Source organism: Macrobrachium nipponense, chromosome 15, assembly GCF_015104395.2.
Source record: "Macrobrachium nipponense isolate FS-2020 chromosome 15, ASM1510439v2, whole genome shotgun sequence".
Lineage (NCBI taxonomy): Eukaryota > Metazoa > Arthropoda > Malacostraca > Decapoda > Palaemonidae > Macrobrachium > Macrobrachium nipponense.
In genome coordinates this window covers 64158262-64179761 of record NC_087208.1, presented here as the reverse complement: position 1 = coordinate 64179761, position 21500 = coordinate 64158262, and the positions used below count along the sequence as shown (strand labels likewise).

The following is a 21500-nucleotide window of genomic DNA, read 5'->3' as shown; positions in this document are numbered from 1 at the left end:
TTCTTGTTCAAAAATTGTATTTATTCCAATTATGTTAGTGATGATCAGGCAAGACATCACCAGTAATTGACAATTCATGAAATTTTCAGAATTTATAATGATATTACACATAATGTTATTTTATTTGTAATAATTTTTATTTTACAGGGCCTCCTACAGTCGGTACTATGAAGGCTATGGAACCACCAGCAGCACCAATGATTAGTGTTCCAGAAGGGGTTTTAAAAGAGTTTATAAGTAACTCTCCTTCTCCTCCAACAGCAGCTTTAGTCAGCAATGAAACAAGTGTAGATTCACCAAAAGTGGCTTCACAGACACGTACTCCATCTCCAGATCTACCTAATGCCAGGAATGATTCGGCTCTTCCTACAGACACTCCAAACCATGTTGTAAATGGTGTGCAAAAAGAAAGTGAAAGCACTAACGATGATGTTGAAAATTGTAATGTGAACAGTGATGGTAGTGATACTACATTATCACAAAAGGATTCAGAGTTAACCACATTAAATACAGACTCTGAAAAACGGTTAAATGGAACAGTCACACCGTCCCTAAAAAGACCAAGTGAAGAGTGTTCTTATCAGGATTTGAAGAAAGTTCGGGTATTTTCAGAAGAAAAGAACAAGGTAGGTAACTTGTACTCTTATGTAAGTTATATAAACAGGGATAGACTTGCTACTGTACTATTATGGATATGCACTATATTTAAAGAAATTAATTTTCTTGAACTGTTAATAGTAAATTTTAGCCTAGATTGCTTACGGTATTGAAAAAATAAGACAAGTGAATCCAAGAAAGTATTCTATGATTCCCAGATATCTTTAGTTATGTTTCCTACCAAGAACCTTGAAGCTGAATTTTGATAATGAAAGCCAGCGTCCCCCTCCCAGTACGATCAAAATGTGGATCAGAAATAGCATCAGTGCTATCACAAGGGACAAGGAATATATGTACTAAGTCTTTACTCTCCATAAAAAGTTTTAAATATTTCTCTTGAGCTGAAATGGACCCATCTAAGAGCAAAGGTGAATGACATTTGTTGAATTTAACTAGAGTGTCCATGTTTGAGGGAAAAGTTCAAAAACCACATTATCACTGTGAAAATGGGCCTACTTCAATTTTAGAGTTTAAGTGCTCAAATGGGATGAAATTAATTACAATATGGTATTCAAAGTTTGTGGTGGGTCAGCTGTGTATTTAGCAGAATTAGTTGTTCTTAATCTGCTATTCAAAAAAGCATTTTTCTATTCCTGCACATAGATTAAAACCTTTTGTCCGACAATATATGTTATAGTATTATTTACTAATGAGGAAATTTTAGGTTTGACTCATGTATGTAATACAAGAATAAAATTGTATAGGGATGTGTTGCTGATGCTTTAATAAAACTAGCTACTTACAACCTCCTCACTCCCCACTCATGCTTGTCAACCTACTCACTTAAGTCTGCCAGTAAACCCCCTGATTTGCAGGCTCGCAATTTGCGGATTTCTCTATGGAACATATATACACATTTGCAGAAAATTTGTCAATTCATATTATTTTTCACTGAGAAATGGGCACGAATTTTTATATAATTTTCATGACTAAATGCACTTTTTGTGATAAAATTATTAAAATACTCTGGTATAAGCTACTTTGAACTTTGTGTGTGTGTGCGTGTTTGAACTCTCAAAAAGGCATTTTTAGATATTTTAGAGGGGTTGTACTGTACTTGAAATTTTGGGGGAAAAAATGCCTTGTACAAAAAACACCATTGTACATATTAACATAATGATTAACATTCTGACGGGTATTCCATTGTTTGAAATACAATTAGAATGGTATTGTATAAATACTTATATATCTTATGTATTCTGGTAACATCAGTATATTATTACGACTTTCCAACCTAATGTGGTCTTAGGTTTTGTACTAGCTATTTTGAATTTGCAGGATGTTTAAGAGTTGATGTAAATAACCATATACAAGAAGAAAATATATGCTTTTATTTTGTGACAGCATAGCTCAACATATATTTCTTGAAATTTCAGAGCATAGAATCCTCAGTCCAGGAGTTCAATAAGCATCTGGATCAGGAATCAAAGAAATTAGATGAAGATGAAATAATGTGTTTAAGTAGTGTACCAAAGACTGAAGAAAAGAAGGTAAATCTTGTGACTGAGCCAGTGTCAAACTTTGATAGCCTTTTACCAAAATTCGAAGCTAAAAGTGAGTCCATCAAAAAAAATGATTTGGAAGTTTTAACTCCAAAGGTAGATGATGCGTTATGGCAAGATAAATCAAAGGTTGTTGGTAGATTACGGAAACTTTCTAGAAAGGTAGGTACCTACACCAGCTTGTTTATTTGCTTTCTCCTAGAAATGAGTGTATATTACACATTACATTGTTAATTAAAAGAAGTAAAAAGGCTTATTTTGCTTATGTTCCATAGAATTTATTGTTTAAACACTGATCTAAGTAAGCATCTTAAGGGAAGCTTGGTGAATATACTAAGAAAATTTGCAATCTCCTTCAGGAACTTGAGAAAATTATTTTGCGGCTCTTTTGCGAAAAAACTCTTTACCAGTGTGAACTTGGTCGACAGAAGATTCTATGTGAAAAATTGGAAACGACCTTGGAAGCCAGTCGCAAAAAGACTGCTCAATTTCACAAAGAGGTAAGTTATGTTTGATATACTGAATGCAGTTAATTACTGATAATGTCTCTTGTGCAGATTGTACTTGAACTTGAACTGAAATCCTGTTCGTCTTGTGTGGTTACAGGTAGAAGATTTGAAAAAGGTGACTAACAGATTATCTGCAGAACAAGCAGCAAGGAAGGGACAGTTTGTTGCACCCATCAGAATAAAGAGATCAGTAGGCATTCAGGCAGCTCCCCATATTGTAAGTGTTAACTATTAGTCGTGCATATTGAACTCATTTAGTCTTAAGGTTTCATACACCAATGAGCTCTTAATAGATATTTTGGTGAAAAATACAGGCATTTAGTTAAATGATAAGAAGCTATTGAACTAGTCAGTATTTTTCTTTTATTCTGAGTACTATTCTCTCTTGTATCCAGATTAATAAAGGTCTCCAGCATGCTCAGAGTAACTCTATCAAAACAATATCGCCAAGAGCTGTTTCTGGTAAGGGTTCACCAGGGACAGGTGTTCAAGGAAGAATTCCAAGTAACCAGACCAGTGCTACATTCCAGTCAAAGGTATGTTCATGTTATAGTTAGATGGTTTAGTTTCTTATCAACCTCTTTTTGTCTTTGTTGTTTTATGATTTTCTGTATTTTTTTTTTTTTTTTTTTTTTTTTTTTCTCTAGGAATTTTAAGGACATCGCTCTCTCTGATGTATATTTGCTCCACCAAACTATCTATATTGTATCTTAGACAGAACTGTTAGGTTTTATTCAAACTCGTGGTAGTTTTTTTGGAGTGGTAGTTTTTTTGGAAAGTAGTTAGCATAAGTTGGTTAAAATGGACAGCCAAGCCTTTATCTTGGTAGTAGTCTACAAGTCCTATAAACTGGAGTCTTGTCACCTTGTGAACTAGAGATTAAAGCTTCCTTCTCTTGTACTTGTGTATTTAAGAGTTTATGAGTGCACATTCATAGAAATTTACTAGTGCTGCATATAAGCAGGTGTACTAAGATTATTACTGTTGATGCCCTCCAAGATGAAATTTTCTTCCAAACATGGCTAAATATGTCTGGTTTTTAGTAATGTAGTAAGGGGTGCTGTGGAATTTATGCACTTGAATCTTCACAAATGTTGGTCTGAAGGGAATTAAACATGATGCAGCACTAATTGAAAATAAAGTTTCTGACAGTATGGGTAGAGATCTATCTAAAGGATATACATATTAGGAATAAAGTTTAACTCTTATATTAGCCAATACATGGTGCTTCCATCCACTATTTTCCATTGTTACATGAAACAAATAGCAACGAATTCTGCTAGAGAACTTTCTCTTTAAGATTTTACCAGTGTCCCTGTCCTCTTCTCAAGGGTTTGGTGTGAGTCTTCTGTCACTGCCTCGACCTGCACTCTTACCTTTCTGCTTTGTAGCAACTATGCTAATAACTTCTTTCCCACTGTTATCTCTACGTTAAGGGGTCGATTGCCTGATGCACCCTCTCCATTGCCTTTTATCAAAGGCATCATCCTCCACCAATCATCTCTCCATATCTTCCTTTACTTTGTCTCGCTGTCTAATTCTCTGTCTGCCTCTCGATCTGGTTCCTCTAATAGCTTCTTTCCTAACCCTCTTCACTCCCTCCTCGTCATCCATCTTTAACATATGCCCATACCATCACAGTCATGACTCGTATCACCTTTGTTTTCTTTATTAAGCCTACTCTTCTTATTTCATCGCTTTCCAATCTCGAGCAGTGATGTACCCATAATCTATTGCAGCATTCTCATCTCTGTTCTCTCAAGCTTTACTTCCTCTTTTCTTCTTAGACCTCATGTTTCCAATCCATACATTAACACTGGTCTTATCATCTTGACCAGCATAACCAATATACTACATATGTGTAGATGTTTTCTCTCCTTGCTTGTATGAAGTAGGTTTCTCAGCTCATGCTTGGAGGAGGTCTGTTGTTACCAGTACCTAAAGTTCTCTAGTGTTTTTATCAACAGGGAAAGGGAACTTGCTCACTCTCACATAATCTTCATGCTGAGAACTGAGTTAACTCATTACATGTTTACCTCTTCCTTCATAGTGGCCATCATCAGAGACAATTTCTTCTTTCATTTGTTTATTTGGTTATGGAGAAGAGAGAAATTGTAATTTTATGTCTATTCCTTTGTTAGCAGGAGTTAATATGTATTTAGTGAATATTTGTTGACTCGGGGTTTACATTGTAAGATGTCTGCTGTAGGTTTTATTTTACTTTTGTCATTGAACATTAGAACTTTTCAACTACACCACTTGTTAGGGATTGCTTTGTCTGGCAGCCTTTAATTAGGAACGTGCCCCAAATTACTGTACTTTTCAAAGTTTTGGGTGTGTTGAAGAAAATATCATTGATCATCCTTGGTTTCATTTTGTCGTTATTGGACTCGATGGAATTATTACGGTCTGTAGCAGTCTTGTACCAAAGTAATGGCTCTGCCATCTCTGTTGTGCATTTATTTTTCCTCAGAATACAGGTATCATGTTTGTGGTGTAATATAATTTCAGTATACTCTATTTTTTTTTTTTTTTTTTTCTTTCTTTTTTATCTTTTTTGAATAACTGATATGTTTATTTATTTACTGTTTACTTCAGTTTTCTTATTGGTGATGATCCATAGATCAGTTTATGTACTGTTTACTTCAGTTTTCTTTTTGGTGATGATCCATAGTCATAATTTTGTTAATTTTTTTTTTCCCATACTGTATGCTGTTCCTACATTTGAGGAGTTTGTATATCAAATTGAAGTGTGAATTGCCAAAAATATAGATCTAGAGAAAATAGTAATTTCAAATTTTTTTTTTCCCTTCCATACTGCTCTCACTATATTTTTTAGCGCTTGATTTTTGCGCTGCTTCCTTGAAGCATTTTTGGCACAAAGAAACTGGGGACATTGTTTCAGAGAAATAAGAATTAGAAACTGAATTTTGATCTTAAAGCAAAATAGTTAATACAAGTTTGAATTAGTCTGAATATGAGCATTCACATTTCCTAACATTAACAGTTGATTGGGAAATACAGTACCCATTCAAAGGGATGAAAACTATTTTATATGATTTTCTGTTGAGTATTTTATTTAAAGTTTGAGTTTTTTCTTCACCTATTCTCACTTTTTTCATTCAGAAAATTTAATTCTGTACAAGGCAAAATTTAGCACAGGTTAAAGGAGTAGTCTTTTTATTTTATACATCATCATTCAAGATAACATATTTAATATTTTCTCTAATCATAACCTGCAGTTGTGCCCAAGGCCCTCTGAGTCTATAGTCTGTCAGACAAACTATTATATGCTTCATGACTGTCATTAGGAGAGAGTGAAAGTGATATCTCTGTGTTGGAATAGCAAAATACAGTTTATAGCATGAAATTTTGTTATGTTATGGCATGTATTTTGTTTTTGTTTTGTATTATACCACATGGGATGTCTTAGTCTAGGATTTGAATAATATTGTCTACATATTTTGTACATTTTTGGTCTTCAGATAACTCCTAACCATAGTCCAAATAAGGCTGCTAGTGGAGTTGTAGGTGGTATGATATTGTCTGCCTCACAGCCTGGTGGACGTCCACAAACAGTTGGTGGTGCTACTTTGAGTCATACATCCATTCCCATGGGACCCGTTTCACAGCAGGCAGGCCCCATTGGTGCTGTTCGGCCTGCTGGACAGATGCTGATGATGACACAGCCAAGCCCGGGTATGATGCAAACGATACCAAGACCAGCAGTTGCAGGTAAATTTTATAATTATTATTTTGTAAATTTCTTCCAAGTATTTTATTACAAACCAGTCCAGTTTACATACTTCATATGCAATTATACCAGGTATTTTTAGTATTGGAATTGTGATGAAAATTATAGTAAGCACATAGGTAACTTATGTTTACTTTTTTATATGCAGTAGGTACTAAAATTTTCTATCCAAGTTTTTTCATGCAAATTGTCTGTGAACATTTTTACAGACAGCGTTTAAAGCATCTGGTGTACCTTAAATTGTGTAAACAGAATGAAAGTTCATTGTATACATTTTTTTAAAATATATTTTAAAAGTACAGTATGTGTAGTGCAAAATAGAAGAGTGAGAGTTTTTGTTTTTGTGTTGCTATGCTTGCATATCTGGCATAAGTGATCTGAAAGTTGATTTTTACTTTTTACATCAGACACACATCTTGATCCAAGATCATTTGGGTTTGATTTAGATCATACAGTATTTTTATTTTGGATAATTCTACTTGCTTTCATTTTATTAGCATAAACTTGGGGAATGTTTTGACATTGACAGGTGCACATTTATTTTTTGTGAATACCGTGGCTTTTGCAACACTTGTCTAATGAAATATTGGTTATGCAAAGAGGATGTTATTACAAATGCTGTTTTACTTACTCTATCCTTAGAAATTCAGAATAAACGATATTTCGTATAGTCCACCCCTGTATTTGCGGTCTCAAGATTCGTGGACTCGCCTATTCGCAGATTTTTTGTTGAACCTATCTAAATTATTCACAGAAAATTCGGCAGTTCACGGACTTTTTCGTCAAGAAATATTCACAAATTAGTGTATTTTTATGTTATTTTCATGACTTAAATGTGCACATTTTTATGATAAATAATGGATTGACTAATTTTCAAAGATTTACTTCAATATACAGTGGACCCCCCATATTCGCGGACTCCCACATTCACAGATTTCGCTCTGGAACATAGGGGTTCCAACTTATTTGCAGGTTCTAACTATTCAATGGGGGTTCTGGTATGCATCCCAGCAAATACGGGGGACCCCTCTCTCTCTCTCTCTCTCTCTCTCTCTCTCTCTCTCTCTCTCTCTCTCTCTCTCTCTCTCTCTCTCTCTCTCTCATAATTTCACTCTTTATGGTTAGATATGTATGATGTTGCCCATTCAATGGTTTCTCTTGTGTTATTGTATGTATGTGTATATATTTAATAGTAAAATCTTTAAGATGACTTTGATCAAAGATTAATACAGTAATAGAAAAATAACTCAAGTATTTGATGTAGGCTAATATTTTAGGTATATGTTTGGTATTTGAACTCTCAAGATAGGCAGTTATAAGCATTTTGAGAGGGGGGGTTCTAAGTATTTGAGGATTCTAGCTCTTCGTGGAGGGGTCTGGTACGCATCCCCTGGAAATACGGGGGTCCAATGTAAGTATTTCTGTGTACTAGACTACCTTTAGATAAGGAACAAATCCTATTTTACTCACGTCAAGGCTAGCTTACCAATAAACATCAAGGTTTGATTTTTAGAATGGTCGTACATATAAGGCGGCCCCCAATTTTAGGGTGTGAATTTTAGGATTTAAAGGTCATCTTATATGCGGAAGTGTATGGTAAAACAACCCCCAATTTTAAGGTGTGAATTTTAGGATTTAAAGGTAGTCTTATACGTGGAAATATACGGTAACAAAGATTATTCTCCATGTTTTTCTACACACATTGCCTAAAAGGGAAACCCTTTTGTTGATGTTTCTTTGCCAGTCACAACCTGAAACAACTACACGATAATGTACGATAATTATCGTTCATATGACTGAATTGTTTTAAACTGTTACAAATGACCAGGTGTATTAGTGGCCATTTACCTATGCTTCATCAACAATCACAAACTGTCTCAAGTCAGTTAAAAAATTTTTATTAACTCAACGCGTACCCATATCAGTCACGGAACCACCAGCAACACGAAGAAAATAAGAGGCTAGTTTTAAATTGAAAGTTATAGAAGTAGCCAAGAATTCGAACAACTGTACTTTTGCTAGAACATTCAGTGTGACCGAGAAGATGGTACGAGACTGGAGAAAGAATGAAGATTATTTAAGAAAAATGCCCAAACAAAAATGTGCATTGAGAAGAGGAAGGACTCGTTGGCAGAAGTTGGAAAAAGCTGTTGCAGAATGGGTAGTCCAACAGAGAAAAGGTGGCTACATTGTCCCCAGAAATAAAATAAGATCATATGCCCTAAAATGGGCTACAACAAAAAAGTAGAAAGTAAAGAATTCAGAGTAACAGTAGGCTGGTGTAATAGTTTTGTGCACAGAAAAAATCTAATAAGAAGAGAGAAAACAAAAATCAATAAGGACGACAAAGCTGAAGTAGACTCGGGAGAACCAGACTGGAATCCATACGATGGCACATGTGATGAATCTGGTTATATATATGAGAAACTTTTTGAAACAGATAGTGATGATTGTGAGGAATTTTATAGATTTTAGATATATACATGTGGCAGCTTTGATGTTTTATTGATGTTGATAATCTTGGGAATGAAGATTTATAATGTCCCAAGTTTTAAATTCAACTACTGTACAATGAGTTTTATTGAAAAAAAAAAATAAAGGTTGTATGTAATCTAAAATTGTGTAATTTACCACTGAAATTATAATGAATTTTTAATTAGAAATATTTTGTCCTTAATGTTATTACTACCATACTTACACTACCATTAAATTTTCTGAAAGGATACCGAAAGATACAGTGTAAGCGCAACCAAAATTTGATGTTCATATTTTCTCAGCTGGGAGTTACCAACAGATAAGATAAAGGTTGCAACCATAACTTCTTGTTTACACTTTCTCAGCTGGGCTTGCATAGGTACAAGTAGATTTCACTGTTATGGAATTATTCCTCGGATAGGCTATTTATTATAAGGGTATGACACTGATATAAAAGGTAAAAATAGTTTTATTACCTTTATATTAGTTTATTTCATAATGTAAATCTTTCAAATATTTCGGTGGCTTTTTTAGGGGCGAGTTTTAGGATTTAAAGGTCGTATACGCAGAAATGTATGTTTACTGGGGTTAGAACTTGTATACACCTTACTGTGTAGTTGTTGTACTTCAGTTGGACACTAAATCAGACCCTTAGCTCTTGACCTGGATGATTGTGTTTATAATTATTTTTTCCGCTTTACAAATAACTGCCATGGACTTTGCACTGTACTGGAGATCCCTTTAAATTTTGTAAATATTGACTTTTGTTATAGAAATGAATATGGTAATGGAGGCATGATAGTATGCATCCCTTTGCCTATTTTATATCCATTATTATTCATGCTTTCACTGTATCCTCTTTAACCTTTTGTTTATTTTAAGTTGGAACTGATATTGTGGTAAGTACTGTCTTGGACTGGGAGCAGGTAGTGCGTTATGTTCTACAAAGCATCTCGTCTTTTCTTGGCACATACACATACCACACCTACACAGTTGTTACATAGATAGTGAAAGAAAGTGAATGAGTGCTTGTTGATTGGTCAGATTTATTTTCCATGGTCATTAGTCCATATAATATCCACTAAAAGACTGCCATTATGTTCTTACAGGTCAGCAGGGTATTCTAACAGGTCAGCCAACATTACCTGCTCCTGGAACACTAGTAAAAGTTCCAGTTACTGGCTCTACTCAATTGGTTGCCATTCCAGTACGTAAAACAATTTTTTTCTGTATAAATAAGTATTTCATCTACATTTTTTCTGTACACAAGTATTTGTAATGTGAATTTTGTACGCTAAACGGAATGCTTATGAAATTGAAGGTTGTCAGGTTTTTAAGCATGTTTGGGTATGTTGACACTACTAAATAATAGTGTCAGGGGTGCCAGTGCCCAGTCAGTAATTATGATTGACATGTTATTTTTGATTGGATGTCGACATTTCTTGCTCATTATTTTAATGTTATCAAAAAGTGATTCACAACATTTATGGGAAAAACTATACATTTGGAACTGAAAATGGAAACATACTTGCAAATATTGAGTTAAGTACTGTGGCAGACCATCCTGTTTATATTTGTAGGTGCTGATTTTTAAGTGATGAATTTACCTCTTGGTAAAGTTTGCTCAGCTATCATTGGTTAAGTGGGTGTTGTCCAGTCATACTTTTAATGATAATTACAACAAAGTTTCTCCATTTCAGCAAACTGCTGGGGTTGTCCTCCTTCCAAATGCTTCTACTGGTACAGCTCTTGTGGTTAGCCAAGTGGTTAGTATTTTTGATTGTTTGACAAAATTAATCCCTACAAAGTAAAATGCTTTTCATTGTTGTTAGTTTTACCATACACTACAGTGAGCTTATGTATGGTAAAAGGTTGTTTAAATGTTCCAGCAGAGACGGTATTGCCACTGCTTTGGGGAATTTATATACTGTAGCTTAAGTTTTTATCAAGTATGTGTTACCAAATATAACATTTGGGAAGTAAATGTGAATCATTCATTTTTATATAAGCGCTTTCTATAATGCATTATATTGTTATTTATGTTCATAATCTTTACACATTTTTCTCAAACATGCCAAGAAGACATTTACTCACTTTGCAAGCTCCAGAAGAATGTACATCATACATTAGAGAAGGGAATAGAGTGACATGTAAAACTTTGGACAAGATTTGTTTGTATAAGATGAATTAACAAAAATAATTAGTGGCAAATACAGAAATGTGTGTTTTATACCCAAAGGAAGGAAATTCAAATACAAGCCTGCAAAAGGTCATGGTACAGAAGCTCACTATGTGCATCTTGGATAATCAGATTGCCTGAAGTTGGCAGCATGCCTGTATTGAAGTTCAGTAATTGCTATTGTGTGTTGCTGCTGCAGTTTTGTTTTTTAAATACCGATTGCCATCACAAAAATTTTTTTTCTCTGGCATTGTCTTTGAAATCAGAAAGTTCTCATTTAATTTTATAGATGACCGGTATGAATTCCCTTGTGTTTTCAGTCGGGCAAAATTTGTTTATCATCAGTAATCCAGGTTGGATGAATGATCCTATTTCTTGTGTGTTTTTTTCAGTCGGGGGTGCAAAGTGTCAACAGCGTTGGTAATCCTGTTGTAGCTCAGGCTCGAATTGGGTCCCTAAGTACACCACGTGTTACAGGAACATCTTTCAGACCTGTCTCTGCCACAACAACCACTGGTTCTTCAGGAGGATCCCAGTCGGTATGTCATTCCTTTTGTTTGATATTTTTTGGTGCTTGAATTTAAAAGTGTAACTTTTTAATCTGATTGATCCACAGATACTTGTTGGTTTGTTTGAATCTATATTGTAGGATCCTACATTGTTTTAGCTGTGCTGGAATGGTTGTTTATTTAATTCTTATTATTTTTCACAGAATCGTCATCCTGCACCACTTCCAAGAACGCTGGCTCAGCAAGTTGCTGGGCTGACAAAAAAATTACCTCCACAGCCTACATTAAAACTTTCTCATAAAGAAAACAGTAAGTATGAACTTTTCAGTTACATTTATTAAGTAGATAAAATATATCGGAATTGCCTATAGTGACTCCCTCCCCTAGATTCCAGTCTCACTCGTGTTGATCTGTACTGGATTTTCACATTTTCAAGTAAAGGTAGATTTACATAATGAAGCTGAATAACTTCCATGCAAATTGCCTTCATATACCCCTTCCTTCAGTTTCAAACCCCCGCTCATGTTCATCCATGAGGGATTTTTCACACCCTGTCCTCGACCTACGATGTTTCGAGAATAGGACGCGGTCCCCCATATGTGATTAAATAATTCTCTCGTAAATAATTCTTTCTCTGTTTATATTATTTAATTTCATTATTTACACTAATTCACATTACAGTCGCTACCCAGCTTACGAATTATTTACGTTCTGGATGGCCGTTCTTATCTTGAATTGTTTAATATGTAGGTCAGTATAAAATTTGTTTACATTCCCGAGTTAACTTGGGAGTCATAGATTATACTATTTTCAGTGAAATTTTTAATCATACAGTATTATAAAGAAATGGCTTAGGATGTTAGAAAGGTAAAAAGAAGAAAATAGTTTAGATTCGTGCAATATTTAAAATTTATTTTCTCCATGGTCTGTATTTTCTCCATGGTCTGTAAGTTATGAAATTCAAGAGAATTTTGCAGAAGCAGCATCTTATGATGGAAGGTCACAAATTGAACAATACACACTGCCTGCCATCTGTTGACAAAGATGCATCATAAACATTTTATTTTGGGGATAGGTAATAGAAAAAAGGATTTAATGAAAAATCCATAATATATTGTTATCTTGTGACCCTGTCTGTTCGTATCTGAATGTTCGTAACCAATGTTCTTAAGAAGGATGGTGACTGTACAGGCGGCCCCCGGTTAACGGCCCAATCGCTCGGCGGCGAGTCGGTTTTACAGCGGTCGTCAAAAATATTCATTGAAAAAAATATGGCATTTAAAGGTATTTTTATGGCACAATTTTCAGTTAACAGCGCTGCTAGCCCCGTTGTCTAACGAGCTTATACACTTGTAGAAATGCCGTTCAGACCGTAAAGGTTATGCAAATTATATTAACAAATTTTATGGAGTTATTACATAGGTATTAGGGTGAAATATATGCCTCTGACGGTATTCTATGCCGAAAATATCGAGTTACATAAGTGCAAATTTAGCTATGGATGTGTCGATTTATAAATGTTCATGCCTTTATGTTTAAAATGTGTATGAAAATGTATTACGTAAAGGGTATTTTTATTTCTACACACAAATATGATACTAAGGCATCTTTTGAAGCTGCCCTTCACGTTATCAATGCGATGTTTTTTCATGTTCTTTCTTGTGAGCCGCTGCCTGCCGCTCTTTGGAAAATATCTAGTTAAAAAAAGTGCAAATTAGTGATCTATGTATCGATTTTATAAATGTTCATGATTTTACGATTAAAATGTGTATGAAAAGGTATTATAAAATGTGTATGAAAAGGTATTACGTATAGGGTATTTTTATTTATGTGCAGAAATATGATAAAAAGGCACCTTTTGAAACTGCCTTTCACGATGTCAAATACAATGTTTTTTCTTGTAAGCCGCCGTCTGCCGCTCTTCTAAAGAGAGTGCAAATTTAGCGATCGATGTTTCGATTTTTTAAATGGTTATGCTTTTATGTTTAAAATGTGTATGAAAATATATTACCTATAGGGTATTTTTATTTTTGTACATAAATATGATACAAATTAAGGCAGACTTTGTAACTACGCTCCTCGTTGTCAGGGGATGTTTTTTCATGTTCGTTCTTGCCCGCCACTGTTCCGAAAAGTGCATGGTATTATTTTATTAATTATGCCACAAATCCTTTAAAAAATTATACATTACTTCACTGTATCCAATAATATGTTATGTATTCTCATATTATTGTATTATAAAATAACGGGAAATCTAAGCCAGTATTCCGCGGAGCGGCCAATGTTGTGGTTTGAAATCAGCTGATGGCGAATATGAGTTTGTTTCGCCATAATGCAATTCTGAGCAAATTATCTTGCTCCTAGTTAGCATAAACGAATACATATCTAGATACCTGATTTATATGAGACAAGGTTATTTTTCCTTATACAACGTGTTTTTAGGTGGAAATGTGAATTGAATATGTCTCGTGAATGTGAACTTTTTTTTTTTTTGACAGATTACGCTGGCAGCATGTTTATTGCGTAATAAAATTACGCAATTCTGCTTGCAATTCTCCTCTATATAATTGTAATACGAACTTTACGTTATTTGTCTTATATCATCAGCGTGAAACCAATAGTAAAATGTGTTCTTTCAAGCACAGTAGTTTTGATTAAAATGATTTTATCTCAATTTTATCCACGATTGTGTTTGATGGCATACGTTTACTTTTATCCTTGTTGCCGATGTACGATAATAGTCATTAGCAGCTTGAAAAGTTTTCTCAGTTTCAGTTATAACTAGGTTTATATTTAACAGTATATTTCCCAATTGATCTTTGATCTATGGCGAATAAAGTTATTACATTAAGATATTCTATACATAACACCATTTATAACAACTACTGTAATAGTGTGCTGTAGTACGATCATTGAAATATAAGCCAAACGGATGTTATCCAATTCGGTTGCACTTTAGAAAGAAAAAAAAAAAAAAGTTTTCTCGTTCGGTCGTTCATGGCTGTACACGTTCACGCAACAAGTATAACGTTAAAACCATACTTTCACCATTCTCTTTTGCTGTTCTTGAACTTATGTAACTAGAAGATGGATAGTTAGGCTATTGTAAGTTGGTCTCTCATAAAATCGGACTATCGTAAGACGAATTATCGAAACTTGAACACTACAGCTACCTGTACACTGTATAAACCTTATTATATCTTTACATTCTCTAGACACCCAAAGGGTAAAGCTAGGCTTTTTTTCACTTTACAGTATTTATAATACTATAATGTACTGTACAGTACTACTGTACAGTAAATTCTATAGTACTATACTGCATAAATATGATTTTACGTATTGCGCCATTGTGGGATTACGGCGCTTTTGACTGGTCTAGAGTTTCGAAAGAAGGTATGCAGCGGCCGTAGGCTTTAAAATCGCTTGGCGTCGAAAATCACTTAGCGTCGGCGGCCAGGAATGGAACCCCTGCCACTAAACGAGTGCCGCCTGTACTGTATTTTTACACTGATGTCCTTAATTTCTTATTTTTAGTCCATATGTGTCACAGAAATTTATGTTTTGATGCCCTAGATTATGACTTTTCTACTGTGTTAGCAAGGTGGGTGAAGGTGCTTTTGTTCATATATGAAACAAACCTTCGGTCTTAACATTAGCTCCAGCTGGAAAATGGTCAAGTTTAAAAAAATTGTACGCAAGGGACTATTGGCATCTGCGCTTGGTCACGAGTCATGTGGAGCCACCCACATACCCCTCTGTAACTCATGATCCTGTTAATTATTTTCTTACCGCCTTGATGAGAGGACGTGCTTTGCTTCCGTTATTTTGAAGCCGGTTTATTTTGCCCCCAGTCTGTTTTGAATCTGTTGTATGTGGAATTTCTGGGTGATTTTACAAACATGTTGCCTTCTCATGCTTCGAGATTTCCTGCATATCACTGGAAGCAGAAAATTATCTTTACCTTTTTTGATGTCTGAGTACACACAACTTGTAGTAGATCGTAGGTGCAGAAACTGTTCAGATCCAGTTAATTTGCCAACTGTACTTTGGATATTTCACATATACCATATGGCTCTAATTTGAATTCAAAGCTTGGATGTACCAGGAGGTGCTTTGGGAAGTAATTTTGACTAATTGTGCTCCTTTCCCTGCGGGGAGGGGTTTTGCATAGCCATCTTGTTTTCGTTCCATATACGGAGGCATAGTTGAAGGGGGTGTATGATCGGCGTTAGGCCTATCAGGAGTACCAACCCAAGAAGGGCAGTTGGTTTACTATATGACGTCCCTTCTACCATGATATGCACTGAATGGAGGTCTAATACATCGACATTTGTAGAGAAGCAGATATTACAACACCTTAGCCTTTTGAGTTAAGGTTGCTATGCCTACAGGAATAACAGCAGCAGTCTTGGGCTTCCTGTCAAGTGCGGACATCACATTCACGATGCTTGGTGACGTCATAAATATGGCGCCTGCCATGATGTCTCAGCTGCGGCCTGCACGGAGACGTGCTTCCATTTTCGCTTTTTCGATGTACATGAGTATTGTACAACTACGCTTTCTGATTTGGTGACGCGCACGTTTTTGAGAGAAATTGTGTCAGGAGAATAACAAACATATTAGTGGAAAAGATGCAAGTCTTTCCTCTTGTCTCCTTCTGCTTAGGCGTCAACAAGCTTTGGTGACGTTGATGCCAGTGCGTTCTCCAGCCAATAGTTGGAGAATAGGGACTGCGTGGCCGACTTGTGCCAAGAGAAGTTTCTTCTCCATCCTCGTGCCAGGACTGTTACATCCCTATTATAAGAAAGCACAAGAAGTAGTTGTAAATGTCGAACAAGTGACTGATGGAAGCTTGGTCTAGTGCGGCTGTGAAGGATGGAGAACGCTTGAATCAGTGACTTTGTGACTGATCCTTGTGCCAAGAGTTTCATCATCTTCAAGCAGGACTGTCACATCCTTGTAAAATGTAACAATGGCACAGATTTTTAGGTCTCTTTGTCCTGGCCACAAGGGTACCATCAACAACCTCACATTTCCATGAAGCGCGATGACGTCTTAGCCAAAACTGCTATCAAAATAGTGGCAGTCATGACAGCCTACAGCTGCCAGCTTCTCGTCTTCAGTGACGACTATATAATTACGCTTTCATTTCGGGAGCACTTGAAGAGAAATTTGGAAGTTTTTGAAGCGAAATTGAAAAGACGCGAGACGGAAGACAGGAATCGTTGTCGTCATGATCTTGAATTTTCTTGTAGGGTAAACCGCGGCAATGCCAGTACGTGCTCCTGTTAAATTTTGGAATAAGGGTAGGCTAATAGATCCCCATGCCAAGTGGAGAGGAATTATTTCTTCTTCGTCTTCGAGCTGGGGACTGTCACATCCCTCCAAAGATGAGAGCTCAAGCAGTATTTATTAGCTCAGTCTACTCTAGATGGTTGCCATTTAGGTTGTCAACGGTCCAGTGATAGCCTAGGTTGTGAACCATGACTGCTTTAAGAACTATGACAGTCATGAGAACTATAACGACTGGAAGAACTATGACTGCCATAAGAGATATGACAGCCATGAGCTATGATGGTCATGAGGACTATGAAGACCATGAGAATTATAACAAATGTAGGAACTATGACGGTCTTAGGAGGCGACTGTGAAAACGGTGACTGGCATAGAAAGCGTTCGTAAGAACCATGGTGACTGGTTACCATGAGAACGAACAATTCCCTTGTTTTTATATACTTTTTGTACAATTTGGTTTGTTCCTATAAGAATATTGACCAAACTCTTCTCGTCGACAAGTTGTTAGTTCGTTCCTTTCCATTTTAGTACTGAGGAACCATTCCTCTCGATGGTAAGCCATGAAACAAGTTTCAGTTTCTGATCGCACAGGGCGCTTTTTTGTTGGGAGTAGAATTGGTTGCTATAGGTATCTCATAAACTAAGATTCAGACCTCCTCATTGAGTGAGGTTTTGGAGTATAGGCCATGAAGAAAACTTAAGTCGAAAGGAGGTGGAACTTCTTTCTTTCACCATTTAGGTAGCCAAGCCTAAGTTGTGCACTTGCAACCTAGGATCACTGTCATATTAGGAAAAATATCAAAGGAGTTATGACAAATGCCAAAGTTTTCTTCACTTTGTTAATTGATTTTTAATTATATAATTTTTCAATGGAGAGGTAATGATAGAAAGTAATTTCTCAGATTACTTGTTGAAACCCTTTTCTTAAGCATTCTAGCACTCGACCTCATGGCATACTATATACTACCACCACCACCACCACCACTATTACAAAGTGTAAACAAGGAGTATTGATTGTATTTCATTGTTGCCAGAGGTGTTGACTTTTTCACAAATAGCCAATTATCCATTGAGGAGGAGGTAAGTTATTGTCGCCATAAGTTAGTCATTATATCTTCGAAAGACATTCCTCTGAGTTTGCTGGCAAGGTACTGAAGAAGTCGGTGTTACTCTTATAATTACCCGAATTATGCAACTTTCGTAATACAGAATACAGTATAAAATTAGGCAGGGATGTAAGATACCCTGTGACAAAGTGTCATCTCTGTCTGGTATGTTGATAAAATTTTATTCTGGAAAAACACCAGGACACCGGCTGTGAATCTCGTAGTAGTCGCCATTTACCTTATGTGGACATTGCAGGCATGAGTGAGAAAAAAAGGAACAATCATATGAGAGAGAGAGAGAGAGAGAGAGAGAGAGAGAGAGAACTGAAGGAATAGCCATCTGTAATCCACCCCAGCCAGAAATGCATTGGTATAAAATCTGAAATGTGATTGAAACCATGTGAAGTGCAGTAGTATTTTATAATCCCAAGATTAACCTTACATAGCAGTCTTTGCAAGAATACATTAGATCAAAGGCATTTTTGCTCTACATTGGGAAGAGTTATGCAAGAACAAATTTTACTATTATTTGTTATGTGCTTTTTTCCCAGCTGGAATTGGCAAGAGGGTCTAGACGGATGAAGTGTGGTTGACTTATCTGCCCAATATTATTTCTTTAAGCAATAAACTCCTTTTCATCTAACCAAGTGACAAAACAGTTTCTGTCTTGGATCACTGGAGGGGCGATAAGAGGCGACCCAGAATATATCTTATGTTGATGCAGGTGTCCTGCTAGGAGGCAGCACACGAGATTCAAAGTAATGTAGGCCTGGAGGAGGGGGGGGGGGACTGCCAATGGGGCTTGTTGTAGGGTATACAAGTCACTTAGAAATCTGAGAGAGTGCCATTTTAGGAGGGGGAAACCCCGTAGGTCTAGACACCCCTAAACAGCCACCATCTTGTTTGATTCTGACTCTGAAATAAAAGAAACCGATGGAGAAGCCTCCTTCTTGGGAGGGACATTAGATTCCATGGGAGAGGAGGCTAAATTAAACATAATTTCATCCTGTGCAACTCCCGATACTTCCAATGACAAATCAATGGAAGAAAAGGAAGGAGACGGTGGTACAACTGAGGCTGGGAGGACACTTCTGGAAGAGGGGGAAACAGAGACGTCCAAACGAGGAGGCGAAAAACCCACCCAAGGACACCCAGAAGAAACTACGATTCTCCCTCCTCTTGTAAAACACCTTCCACTGCGACTTAGGCCAGGAACGAGATTTTGGGCAAGGATTAGTAATGGTACAGTAATTAGATCAGTACCAACTGCAAGTTGTATGGGAACCTGCATTGTTAACAGCCAAAATCCTGGAGCACAGAAATCCTGGAATGCCCGGGCACGCGCTGATGAGGCCTAGAAGAGTCAGTGGCCCTCCATGATACAAAACAATCACACGTGCGCGTGCACTGAAATAAAGAAGTTATGGGCAAACAAAGAAACTGGCTTGGGAGGAGAGCAAAAGCAACTACTCTTCCAAGGCGGTCAAAGAAAGACTAGTGCGCCAACGAGGTTCTATGCCTGGTCGGCGACAAGCTTCCACCTCGTATATGCATGAGTTGCCAGATGCCACAGATTCCTTGCTTACAATCTTTGATTGTTTTTGACCGGTTTCTAGCTGGCGCAATTAGATTCTTATTTTTAGGTCCTCAGGTTTTTAGCTGTGAAGAATAATTACAAATTTATTTTAAAAAATTTTCTTAATTATTGAGCTAGTAACAAATCTTTTGTAAATAGGGTAATACTTTTATGTTGAGAAGACAGCTTCTGCAGTGTGTACTTAATAAGGGTCTTTCACAGCTGAACTCTGCCATTGTACTTCCTGGAGCTGAGAGACTTGGCTCTCTCTCTCTTCTATCCTGTAGAGATGAATGTGTTTATGAAAATTAGAGGAAGGGATCACTGGAGGCAATGTGGATGAAAGAATCTGTTCCATTATATCTACAAAATTAAATGTCCCACATCTTAGGGGTTGTAATGTAAATTTATGTATTCCATATTCTGCTGTGATGAAATTGGGTTCTCATGTGACCACCCTCCCTATTTTGAAGCTAGACTTTAGTATGCTCATGTTGTGGTGTGATTTTTAATTGAAATCCTTATATTTATACTTTTCCTCTGTTTCTTTATAGGTATTGTCTTGTCTTGGACAATGTTAAGAAATGAAGACCATGAAACTATTGCTAGTTACCAGCTGTATGCTTATCAGGAAGGAAATTCTCCTCCCAATCCTAGTTTATGGAAAAAAGTTGGAAGTGTGAAGGCCTTAGAATTGCCAATGGCTTGCACTTTAACTCAGGTAAAGTGGTATGGAATTCTTTTTACTTATTTTCTGTACAATAATGAGAAATAACCTTGTCATGCATACTAGTTGTTGACTTCATTCTTTTGACTTAAGACCAGTCTCAATGAAATAGTAGTACGTATACTAATGAAATAATTTTCTTATTGCAGTTCATGCCAGGACATGTCTACCACTTTGCAGTACGTGCTGTTGATATCAGGAGCCGCCTTGGACCATTCTCTGAACCCAGAAGCATTAGATTGGAGAAAAAATAAACTACCAGATATACATTCATGTTTATAACATTTCATCCCATTGACACTTCCCTACAAGGGATTTTGCCATTATAAAGTATAGAAACAGATTTCATGTCAAGAATTTCAGTCTACCTAAGTCATGATCATTGTATCTATTTTCTGTGTTATAAGTACTTTATTTTAGCTGGAATTCATCAAACCGAAGAAAATTGATTCTTCAAAATGCACTCTTGAGATGCAAGTCCATTTTCATAAGATTGTCATCAGACATTTAACTGTACAAATGTATATATGAATATGTAATTTAACTTAAGGTCTTAATTTATTTGACCTTATATTTATCAGATTCTTAGTTCTTTTTTTTATTACATCTTGTATGTGTGAAAGATAAAAGTGTGTGTGTATGTGTGTGTGCATGCTTTTGGAGGATGAAGCTTTAAGAAATTAAATGTTATAGTCTGAGTTTTTCTTTTTCTCACCTTTAAAGTTGAAACGCATTTAACGTATACCAAGTAATACTGAAGGCCAGTAGTATCAACATAAGAAAGCTGTAGTGTATACAGACATGTAATACTGGTTTTCATTGGTATGAACATGACTTAAAATTGCAAACAAGTAGATTATAATTAATTTTGTTCCTGTTCTGGTAGTCACTCCCAAGAACACTGCAGTAGAAACTCTTCCAAGCCCCAAGCACACCTTGGATAACTAAGCTTTTAGACCGGGCACTGAACTTGTTCATTGCCCCTCTGGGTCTTATCAGCTGGCTAGTACTTCACATCCAAGTTGCACAATATGCCAGTGATACTTTCTTGATTTGGTTAGTCGGTTAATAACGTTTGCTTTTCCCTAGATCCCTCCTTTTGGCTTTGAGGCTTAAGCAGGCCACCTTGTACACCTAATCCTTTGTGAGCCTCAGGCTCCTAGTACACCTCTAATCCTTTGTAGGTTCCTAATAGGTTGTTCCCCATGGTG

General features: G+C 36.3%; 1 protein-coding gene across 5 annotated transcripts in view; it reads left to right on the top strand.

Annotated features, from left to right (window-relative positions):
- Positions 1-20987, top strand: part of LOC135195020 (activating transcription factor 7-interacting protein 1-like) — a 249497-nt gene extending 228510 nt beyond the window's left edge. For 4 of the 5 annotated variants that reach the window (XM_064221317.1, XM_064221316.1, XM_064221320.1 and 1 more), the window contains 12 exons: positions 148-626; positions 2034-2321; positions 2519-2659; positions 2766-2885; positions 3064-3204; positions 6154-6403; positions 10007-10104; positions 10598-10663; positions 11469-11615; positions 11789-11894; positions 20117-20283; positions 20439-20987. In XM_064221317.1, coding sequence (XP_064077387.1) covers positions 148-626; positions 2034-2321; positions 2519-2659; positions 2766-2885; positions 3064-3204; positions 6154-6403; positions 10007-10104; positions 10598-10663; positions 11469-11615; positions 11789-11894; positions 20117-20283; positions 20439-20543 — 2108 coding nt within the window. In that variant the 3' untranslated portion in view covers positions 20544-20987. The remainder of the gene's footprint in view (positions 1-147; positions 627-2033; positions 2322-2518; positions 2660-2765; positions 2886-3063; positions 3205-6153; positions 6404-10006; positions 10105-10597; positions 10664-11468; positions 11616-11788; positions 11895-20116; positions 20284-20438) is intronic. The other variant, XM_064221318.1, reaches the window with a different exon arrangement.
- The last annotated feature ends 513 nt before the right edge of the window (positions 20988-21500 follow it).